Source organism: Onychomys torridus, chromosome 7, assembly GCF_903995425.1.
Source record: "Onychomys torridus chromosome 7, mOncTor1.1, whole genome shotgun sequence".
In the NCBI taxonomy this organism is placed as follows: Eukaryota; Metazoa; Chordata; class Mammalia; order Rodentia; family Cricetidae; genus Onychomys; species Onychomys torridus.
In genome coordinates, this window is record NC_050449.1 from 32142750 (window position 1) to 32154535 (window position 11786).

Consider the following 11786-nt stretch of genomic DNA (forward strand, 5'->3'; position numbering starts at 1 on the left):
TTGAAGTAGTTTGTAAGCACCATAGCAACAAAGTCTGATCTCTGAGGTGAATAGCTGGAACACATAAGCCTTTCAATTTTTTCCTAAGGCCCCTAAGATTAAAATCTTATAGAACCCTCTTGGGTCATTACCAGGTGGCCCTTGTGACATCAGTAGATGCTATTTTCCAACCTCTGAGTAAGAGAGGACATCAGAGCAAAGCCACAGCCAGAAATCATGATCCATAACTCATGACTCCCCAGAATGCAGAGGAATGAGAGCTCTGTCTTCTCCAGTCCAAAATTAGTTTCCTTTATCACTAGACAGCCAAACCTAGTGGCAACAAAAAACAACATTTCTTCCCTGAGTTTCAGACCTCACAGCTCATCAGTGCTACATGTTCTTGCCCTTCTGTGAGGGTAGAGGAGAAGCGATAGTAAGGTGATTTGTGAGTTCCCCATGGACAGAGAGAGGTAAATGTTAAACTGGATGCTTGTTTTTTCTTTTGGATTTTATTTTTGTTGTACTTTCCTTAAACTACCTCTGAGCAGTCCAAAGAATCTTTGATGTGCCTGTGTCTTCTCCTTAGTGATGACCTGAACCTGAATTGGGAAGTGGATTGCCAAGGTAGAAGAACAGAGATGCTTCATATCCAAACATAGTCACTGGTTCCCTGAATATTGTTCTCAAAGAAAATGACTACATTTATGTTTATTTCTGTATGTGAACTCCCATAACATGTAGAAACCAAAGGCACAAGAAGTGTGTCCTTGAATTTATCCTTCCATTCTTATTCTCATTTTAATGGAGCAGTTTGGAGGGGGCTGGGATTTCATTCGAATATTACTATTTTTACTGTTTTCACAGCTATGACCCAAGGAATGGCCTTAGGCAATGACTCTTCTGTGAAGGAGTTCATCCTGCTGGGCTTGACACAGCAGCCAGAGCTCCAGCTGCCTCTCTTCTTCCTCTTCTTGGGAATCTATGTGGTCTCCATGGTGGGGAACCTGGGCTTGATCATTTTGATTATTTTGAACCCTCACCTGCACACCCCCATGTACTACTTTCTCTTCAACCTTTCCTTCACAGACCTCTGCTACTCCTCTGTCATAACTCCCAAAATGCTGGTGAGTTTTGTGAAGCAGAACATCATCTCCCATGCTGAGTGCATGACTCAGCTCTTTTTCTTTGCCTTCTTTGTTATTGATGAATGCTACATTTTGACAGGCATGGCTTATGACAGATATGCTGCCATCTGTAAGCCCCTGCTTTACCAGGTCACCATGTCCTATAAGGTCTGTCACTTGATGATAGTGGGTGTATATGTTATGGGGTTTGTGGGTGCCATGGCCCATGTAGTTTGTATGCTGAGACTTACCTTTTGTGATGGCAATGTCATCAATCACTACATGTGTGACATACCCCCTCTCCTAAAGCTTTCCTGCACAAGCACCACCATCAACGAGCTGGTGGTTTTCATTATTGTGGGTGTTAATGTCATAGTGCCCAGCCTGACTATCTTTATTTCTTACACCTTGATCATTTCCAACATTCTTGGCATCCGTTCTGCAGAGGGCAGGTCAAAAGCCTTCAGTACCTGTGGCTCCCATGTAATAGCTGTTTCTTTTTTCTTTGGAGCTATAGTCTTCATGTATCTTAAGCCTTCTAGTGCATCTGTGGATGAAGATAAAGTATCTACCATTTTTTATACCATTGTGAGTCCAATGCTAAATCCTTTCATTTATAGTTTAAGGAATAGGGATGTCCACATTGCACTGAGAAAAACTTTAAAGAAAAGTATGTTTGCCTAAATAGAATCTGTATTTATTATAGAGGTAAATCTTAGGATACATGAGGTCTATAATTAGGGGAGGACCGCCTGGAATCCACTCATTGCTCTCATTCACAGGCCCTGGATTTTGCTACAGTTTTGTAAAAATCATGAAAACAACTAAAATAACATAAATATCCAAACATATATGGTAAGAAAAATATAGAACAAAGTTATTTAACTTTATACACAATTAAGTTAATTATCTAGGGAATTTCAGAAATAAAGTCAGTGAAGGTAGGGAGAACATTTTATTTTGTAATTTCCAAAAATCACATATATCTTTTTCAGTATTGAAAACTGAGCAAATATTATTGACTTCCATCTACCAATATGATACACTCTAGCTTAGAAATCACAAGGATTTAAGAACAAAACATTAGGTGATATTATGCTCAGAAATATGTCAAGAGATTTTTTTAAATGTTCACATTTATGTTTTTACTTTTAGTGTGTGTTTGGGGGATCACTTTAGGCCCTCTTGCATGTTAGGCTAGTGTTCTTCCACTGAGCTACATCTGAAGTACCACTGTGGTTCCTCTACATGTAGAAGTTTTATGTGGCTGTGCTCATGGAGTACTCATTTCAGTAGTCTTAGAGACAATGACTCACTAATTCAGTTAATAAACTCCTGGGAAGATTTGTAGGAGATTTCATGTAAAAGGTTCCTTTGTTTTTCTAGAGGTTCAGGTATGGAAGGGAAATTCCCTTTTCACTCTGTTCTTCTCTCTGCAGTCTTAAATCAGTTTAGAAAAGAGGAGATGATGAGTCGATTGTGATTCCTGTGCTCCCAGACTGAAAATGAAACAGCATTATTGGTCATTCAGGATAAAGGGGCCCTATATTAGATTCCCATTCATGGACTTGAGGCAAGCGTTTGAATATAAGGACATGCTCTGTGTGCCTTGGGAAGAATTTGACTGAGCAAATTTGCTGTGATGGCCAGCACTCTGATTTAATTTTCAGTTACTGCTCTTAGAGATCTATGAAACAATTTTGCCTGTAACCTGAAAGTTCCACTGGCCCAAGGACAGATGGAATGTTCTGAGCCATTCTTGTACAGTTTTAACGAATCTTGTTTGTCATGATAATGGTCACAATGTTAACTATTGCTTCTGCCTCTGTAGACACTGCTTGGCTGCTTGTTCAAGACCAGCAGCAAACCTGTAAGACGTATGTTTCTTAAAAGCTTGTGATTGCACTTACACAAAGATATGAGTGTGTGTGCTGAACTGGAATGCAACCTTCTGATGGCAGGATGTATGTCTACAAATATATGGAATGTAATTTTATGCAGTTTTTTTGTTGTTGTTGTTTTTAGTTTTAGTTAGTTAGTTACTTTGTTTGTTTGCCTTTATTGCTCTCCATTGTGGGAATCCTGAGTCCCAAGTAGAATCCTGGGCAACCAGTGTCTGAATAAAAGCCTTTTCTTTATTAGAAGTATATTTATTTTTGGTATAATTGATGAATCTCTTAGTGACCTCAGACCCATAAAAACTTATTATGGGCAAAGCTATTCTGTCTTTTCCTCAAATAAATTATGTAATCTTAATTTTTAGCAGTCTGTTCTTTCTCTTAAATAATTTTACTTTCATAATGTTTTAGAGAGTTATATACAATAATGGAGTTTATTGGAGGGACAAAAAAGACCGAGTACTATTTGTTCCATTTTAGATGGCGATGTATCAGGCTTTGGTCAAGTATTAAAAATACTGCTGTGAAGAAAGGTGAAGATGCTTGTGATCTCAGAAGTCTACAAACTAGTTAGGTGGCTAAATAAATAATTTTTTTGTGTCTGTGAGTTTGTATCAGACAAATGATATACAATGTCTTGATCAAATGTAATTGTGTTGAGAATAACCATTTTATCTCATCTTGGCTGGTAGGAAGGGCTCTTTCTGAGGATGTATCTGATGACCTGATTGATGATATGGAGTTGTCCACAGAACATCTAAGCAGAGGGATGAGCTTAACAGAATATTAGGGGCAGGAACAGTCTTGATGATGATGATGAATTGTTATGGGAAACACCTGAATGGTACGGAAGAAGCTAAGCAAAACAACATGCATATACATATACATATTTAATGGGCAAGGTATTATAGAATGATATATATTTTTCACCTGTTGAACAAGTTGAGGGGCTGTGGCTTGAGAAAAGGGAATCTTGACATTTGGGAAGAGAACACAAATTCTAAACTCCCAGAAAGAACAAATTGTTTTCAAAATGGCATCTGAAGACTGCATTCTTACAGATTAAAGAGGGAGAAAAAGATGTTCATGGCACACTCCTCATTTCCATCTTACCTGCCAGCTAGAAACACTGCAGGATGCTGAGCTATTATTGATTCCTTGTGTCTACTCCAGGTAAGAATTGTGGTGAGCAACAGAAATTCAGACTGACCTTGATGACTAAAGCATCATGCCTCATGTTCCCCAAGTGAAGAGTTTTGTGATCTCATTCAATGACATTCTAAGTTTTCATTTTCAGTGTATTTAGCCTACTGACCAAATCTGAGCACTTAGTATTTTCATATTCTTGCTTATTTTATTATTTTTGAGGTAGAGAACATTTGAACACTTATCTTTTAATAACATATATTTTGGTGCCCATGCTGAATCCTCATTTATAGCCTCAGGAATAATGATTCTAACTTGCTATAAACTGCGCAGAGTCTCACCAATTGATCTACCCAAGTGTGTTTCTCTTAGATCTGTTTCTACTTGTCTGCTGTTCTCCTTTTATTTTTTGTTTGTTTTACCAATCTTTATTTTTCCTTCTTTTCATGTTTCTTCAGTGTCAACAAATTTTGTACAGTATCCCTTTTCTTTCAACTATGTAATGTCACTTGTAATCAACCATTTTTTGTCTGGTGGTATCCACAGATTCATTTTATCCAATACAAAGTCCACTGCCTATATTAGCATAGACCATGCTGTGTCTGCTTATTTTACATGAGGACAACACCACCTGCTTCTTTCTCTTGCATGTGTTTTCTTTCCAAGTTAACCCATGGGGAGGGGCCATTGCATTCTTTATCTCAAATTGCTTTCTTTCCTGATCCTTGTAATAATTTTGTATGTGCATTTTCTTATTTGATGGGTATATTTTCTACATAGACAGTAACATAGATAGGCGGTGACATAATTGTCAAAATTTCAGCAATTTTCCAGTAATTTTACCAGAAGTTCCTTGTTTAATATTTATGTCACCTTTATTTATTTTTCACCTACATTATTTCCATATATGCAAAAATCATATAGGAACTATTACATGCAGTAAAATATTGGAACCATATTGAATAAATAAAATACCTTTATATTTAACATTGTTATGATCAAAGTAATGGTAGCTACCACCTATTGAGCTACAGAATGCTAGACACTGTTTTAAGAACTTAAAAAAAAAACCTCCCTTTAATCCATGATGCTACTGTTATTGCTTCTATTTTACAATGAGGAAATTGACACACAAAGAGGTTTTTATACACACGCACACACACACACACACACACACACATCTGCTAAGTGGCAGATATGAGATTTGATTAAGGATAAAATGAAAGCATTTTTCTGCATAGCCCATTCACATAACTACCACATTTATTACTTAGAAGAGGTGGGACTTACTTTAGGAAATAAGAAATGAAAAGGGGGACATAACAACAGACAATGAGGAGACCCTTAAGAAGCTACTAGCATTTTGTTCTAGAGGATTTTAGCTCCACGTTTGTAATGGAATTGTTTGCTTTGTTTAAATGAGGATTTATTTTTATGGTTATTTGAGCATTTATTAGATTTATTTCTCTGCCAAAATTTCTCAGACCCCACAATTATGGCAACATATCAGCAAACTGATATTTATCATGAGTAGACTTGAAATTGTTACTTTGGGTCTCTGATATGTAATTGTATCTGTGAATTTTTGTAATGTTGCATTCATTCTTGTTTAGAGAACACCAATTTCCCCTGATGACACACGGATATTTTATTTAAAAAAAATGATCCTTACTTTTTAAAAACATATACATATTTTTAATTATTATTATTATTATTATTATTATTATTATTATTATATTTGTGTTTTAATTTTACACATCAGCCATGGGTTCCCCTGTCCTCCCCCCTATCGCTCCCACCCTCACCTTCCCCCCATTCCCTCCCCTCCATTCCCATCTCCTCCAGGGCCAAGACTCCCCTGGGAATTCATTTAATCCTGGTAGATTCAGTACAGTCAGGTCCAGTCCCCTCCTTCCAGGCTGAGCAAAGTGTCCCTGTGTAAGCTCAAGGTTCCAAACAGCCAGCTCATGCACTAAGGACAGGTCCTGGTCCCACAGTCTAGATGCCTCCCAAACAGTTCAAGATATTCAATTGTCTCATTTATCCAGAGGGCCTGATCCGGCTGGGGGCCAAACTAATGGAAGCACATGAAGTATGAACCAAAGGCTGATCCTTACTTCTTAATAATTGAACCATAGCTGGGCTTAAGGCTTGTTGATACAGAGCTTGTATGCTCTTCTTTATGATTTTGATTCACAAGACCAGCTATAACCCTTCCCACTCTCTCTCTTCCTCCCTCACTTTCTTCCTCCCTTCATTCTTATGTATTGCTGTCTCTTTTGTTATGGTATCTCTGTCATAAAGAAGTGAAATATGTAATGTTAGCATTTCAATAAATCACCTTAAGTATTAAAAAAACTATGTGAGCTTTAGAGGCCACACAAATAGTAATGCAGATGCTAATCTAATATTTATTATATATCTGATAAGGAAATGGAAGTAAAGGAAAATGAATCCCCAGGAAATAGCAAGAATTTCTGGAGAGTTATTTCACAATGTTTCAAAAACGAAGAAGTCTATGAGAATATGGACTCAGTCATGATGCTTTATTGCAGAGAACTTATCTATAAGGGTTTGATGGCCAAATAAAAAATATGAATTTCTTACAGAAGTTTCATAAAGTACACACATGGTGAGCTACAAAATGACACTTCTTATTCATTGTAATTAGTGGTTGTTTTTTGGGCACCATGAGGTATAGGAATTTGGTTAAGCTTTCATGGTGAGTCATATTGCTATTACCATGGTGAAATATGTACATTAAAAGGTGTCTTAGATGCTATCTCCTTATTTGGAAAGAAAAATGATTTGTTTACAATATAAACAAATAACAATTTATATTGTGCCACATTGTCATTGGCAATACACAATTTTATTTACAAGTGAAGTCTAAGACCCACAAAGAAGAAAGTATATGATGTTTGTCTTTCTTAGACTTACTTAATTTACTCAGTAAAATCATTGAGAGATATTTCAAGTTTCCAACAAATGACATACTTCAGCCTTCATTATGATTAAAAAAAATATAGTGCATATACAAACTTGTTCTTCATCCATTCTTTGGTTGTTGGACACATAGAGTGCTTCCATTATTTAGCTTTTTAAAACAGTGTCTCTGTAATATATTGACTTGGAGTTTTGGATGAATAACAAAAGTTGTACTGTTGGGTTATTTGGTAGATCTATTTCTAGTATCTTGAGAAATCTCTATACTGATTTTTATGTTAGCTGGATGAATTTATTTTCTCACCAGCAGTACATAAAAGTTCCTTTTAATCCACATCCTTCTCAGCGTTGATGTTATCCATTTTCTTGGTGACATCCATTTTGAATGCAATGAGATGGAAGCTCATTGTTTATATGTGTGTTTCTTGATAATTAGTGATTTTGAACATTTTAAAATGTTTATTGGCTATTTTTGCTTTGTTAATTGACAGATGTCTGTACATTTTTGGCCTTTTCATTGGTTGTTTTGTTTGGTTTCAAGTGCTAATTTTTAAAAATTATTTATTATTTTTGTATATTCTAGATATTAATCCTAATGTATAGATATTAAATATTTTCCTCTACTCTTTTGGTTATCTTTTTACTCTAATAATAGCTTATTTCATGTGCAGAACCTTTTAATGCCATACAATCTATTTTATGATTATTTTCTTAGCTTCTGGAAGCCATTCACAAAATCTTTGTTTATGCCCATGTCATAAACTATTTTCTTCATGATTTCTTCTAAGACTTCCAGGTCTTATGTCATAGTCTTTGATGCAGCTATAATTGATTTCAATACAGGTGAGAGACAGGCATCCAGGTTCATTTTTACACAGATGAGTTTGGTTAGCACCGTTTGTTGAACTGTGTGTCTTTACTCCAATGTACATCTTGGCATATATGACACTGATATGGGGCCAAGAACCTGTCACCTGACCAGTCTTGGGCCCTTGGGGATAACATAGTACTGTTATTCTTTTAAATAGATGTATATTAAAATGATTCTTAATGAATTGTTGCTATACACATAGATCAGTGTATCTATCAGCCTATGAAAGAGACATGTCTTCTTGCAGAAAATGACAGTTGTTATGGATACTCTCTACTGATTAACATGCAGAGAACAAGAGATTTTATGGTGCTCAATCATAAATAAGACATTGATATATTATACATACTCTTTCCTTCAAGTTCAGGGATGTTCATAGATTAGGGGAGAGATAGATTATAATAGTCTGAGATGATAATGGATAACTTCAAGCAGAGAGGCAACTGGCATTAAAGGCTTTTTGAAAAGCCCTGTGGTAACCTACTATTGTACAAGTTTCCTAATACACATGAAAGGAATTTAAAAGGAGTCACCATATAATGGGGGAGACAATACCTCAACTAGACATTTTATGCCACCGACTAAAACCTCTAGTCCCAGGAATGGGTTATATCATATTAACTTTTTGGCCCAAAGGGTCCCATATACTGTCTCCTCAAACATCACAGGCCGTTGCCAAGGCTATTATTACTCTTCCCAACAACCTGATGCTAAGGTCTTATTACTGATACCACTTAAATCATTGAACTTGGAGATATCTAGCTAAAAGCTTCACTCATACTGACTAGCATTCACAATGTTAGAAAGTACTTTGTGTGGGTTGGAGGAGAGAAATGAACAAAAATGAAAATGAAAACAAAGCTAAACAAAAAAAAGATGTTAACAATATAGAATGAATTTTAATGAATCATTATTGGAAAGGATTGCTGGCTGGTAGAAGTTGTAGTCTGCCATAATCTGGCAACTTTCTCTAAACTCTATAATATGGAAACTCCCTTCCTCCCCCAGCAAAGTTTCCTGCTCTCTACTTAGCTAATGAAAACTATTGAGATCCCACCCCAATAATTTTCTCCCAGAGTCCAGAAAAGATGTGTAGAAGCAGATGGAATTCCAATCTTTAGGATATCAATTGAATCTACACACACTGTACTCTTTCAATCCATTCATTTTATTGTTCTAAGTCAGTTCCCTGATCTTTCTGCAGATCTCTCTGTGTTCTACTGTTTATCTAAGTCTACAGCTTCTTTTTAGCTCTCATTCCTTGCTTCTCTCTTGCCTGACTGCTTACATTTCTAACAGGAGACTCCTTGCAATCCTGAGAAAACTCTCAAGGTCATAGCTCATTCCTAGAATAGAAGATAAGGAAAAGGGCCACTACCATGGTAACACAAGGTTCCAAGGTCTCAGGACCAGAGGGAGAAGATGCAGTGCTCAGTGCCACAAACTCTGAGACATAACTTTTTATCAAGAGACTTGGCAAGTAAAGAATTGCCAGGGTTTTTGTAGGGTGTTTTAGTAGCGTTGATGTGACTCTGACCTTGCGCATAACTGTAAAGTTTTAAACTTATGATCTATTTTCAAAGACCTTTAGTTTGGTTTGAACCTGCTCTGAGGTAAAAAATGAGCCAAGTGCATGCAGTTTGTGTTAGACTGAGGAAAGATTATTATTTTCTGTGTTAGTCTGAGCAGAAGGAACAAAACAGGCTTTCAGTGTCTACAGTCTTGTGGCAAAATGGATCTGGTTTTGAAGCATATCCTAGTATATTTTCAATATACCAAAATTATACAGTTAAATGAAAAGTCTTCTTTCTGACTACTCATGGAACTATGTACCCATATGTAATCATGTGATTACATATATACATTTTGTGAAAATGCATGATAATAGGAAGATATCACAGTTGTTATTGTTTAAGAAGTTTACAATAATAAACAGCCAATTCATTCAAGAGGCAGTAATTCCAAAATGCCTGTGTGATGGTTTCCTCCACCAGAACCCATGATTCTGATAGGTTGACTTTAGGAACACTAGTTGTCACCTGCTGTATACTCCCATGGCCTTTTGAAACCAGCAGCTCTCAATACTTAGCCTTACTGGAGGATGTCCTGGGCTTGGAGGACTGACTTTATTTAACAGCTCTCTCTAAACGTGATGCCTAATTCTTCTTTAGCTTGACCCTTGAGACAGATTCCTGATAAGAACACTTGTGCTAGGAGTTGGGCTATAGGAATCTACTGCCACAAACAAAACCCTTTGATAGGAGACTGCCACTTAATGCAAATTAGGGTTTGTCCCCAGGTCCCCCAATCCTATATATTCCTTATCCTCTGGAATAAAGTTGAACTGATTCACAGAAATCAGTCTCCAGGGGGCTATCTCTGTATGTGCTCACAGGCTGCATACAAAGCTTTCTATTGACCTTCTGCATCTTTCTCCTCATGGACTTATGGCCAACAGACCAAGAGGGAAAGAGGACCTCCACAAATCACCAAGTTCTGACCATTGTGGGACCCCAAGGAAAGTCTGTCCTGTGGGGCACATTTCAAGTTTGCCCTAAGGAATTTTTGGTCCCTTAAGTAATTTTGGGGAGTCAGGAATAGTTTTCCTTTTTGTTCTCTGTCTCCCGCCTTTTCTTCTGTTCCTACTCATTGGCTGTTGTAATTGCCTCTGCAGCTCACCTTACTTTCCTCTCTTTACTGCTAGTCATTTTCTCCTGTGCTCTTTGGCCAGAAAAATTTTCTGAGCGCTGACATTGGCTCCAATGGCATTTGAAAAGGAAGAGAACTTTGACATTTAGGCTCTTATTATAATAAACTATTACAGATCTGATCTGAGTATAGGCTAGAGATGTGGAAAAAGAAGTTCGGCATTTTCAGCAAATCAGAATGACATTCATATATGGAAGCTATAGGTTTCTTGTGTTCTCTGAAATTAGTAACTCTTATCTGGGGTTCCTTTTGATGGTCTCTAGGTGTTACCTGTGGCTCTACATGACTTACGGATGTCACTCAATCCACATTCTTGTCTATAAGTAAAAGCTTTGACACTATGTAAGTTTTTTATCCCTGCAATATATATTCTGTGTAGTATTCAGTATGTATTCTTAGAGAACTTGGAAGGGATACTAATTTATTCATTCCTCTTTATATATTTATAGAGCAACCCCTGCATATGTCAGGTTTAATTGTGTTAAGTACTTCAGAAGTAGCTCTGTAGAAAACAGCCAATATCCCTTTGATGTTATGGACTTATGATATGTATGAAAGCAGACACTATAAACAAGAGTATAAGATTTCATCTAGTGATGGAAAGTATGGAGAATCTATAGTATACAGGACAGGTTTTCATGCTTTTCTCTTTGGAGAGTTTCCAGATGGGCAGGAATACAATGTGGGCAACACTGGAGCACAGGTGATATGAAGGAAGAATGGGGAATACCAGAGCAGGAAGGATTGAGTCAGGCAGAAGATGGGAGGACAGAGTAGAGGAAGGAGTTTGAGGAGGGATAAGTAACACTAAAGACCTTTGAGGAAGTCATGTGTAAACTACTACTGTACAAGTTCTTAAAATATCTTCATGTCTAACATGAGTTTAAATGGAAATACATTATCATTTGGAGACAGTGTTCCTACTAGACACCACAGGCTATCAAATAAAACCTAGAACCAGGAATGAGCTACCTTTTTTGGAGTTATTTGCCAGTTGTGTCCCCAGAGATCCCCAAATATTACAGGCTATTGTCACTGCTCTTGATTATCCCCAGACTTGATGATTAGACTCTATTTCAGAAAATATCATATATTCATGTCATAACAAGG

At 36.8% G+C, this 11786-nt stretch overlaps 1 protein-coding gene across 1 annotated transcript; it reads left to right on the top strand.

Annotated features, from left to right (window-relative positions):
• Positions 1-848: 848 nt before the first annotated feature.
• On the top strand, positions 849-1790 carry LOC118587688 (olfactory receptor 145-like). The gene has a single exon (XM_036193687.1). The coding sequence runs from the start codon at positions 849-851 to the stop codon at positions 1788-1790; it is 942 nt and encodes a 313-aa protein (XP_036049580.1).
• Positions 1791-11786: the final 9996 nt, after the last annotated feature.

Excerpts from the sequence above, each read along its gene's own strand:
- LOC118587688 (XM_036193687.1), top strand. The coding sequence starts at position 849 with ATGACCCAAGGAATGGCCTTAGGCAATGACTCTTCTGTGAAGGAGTTC.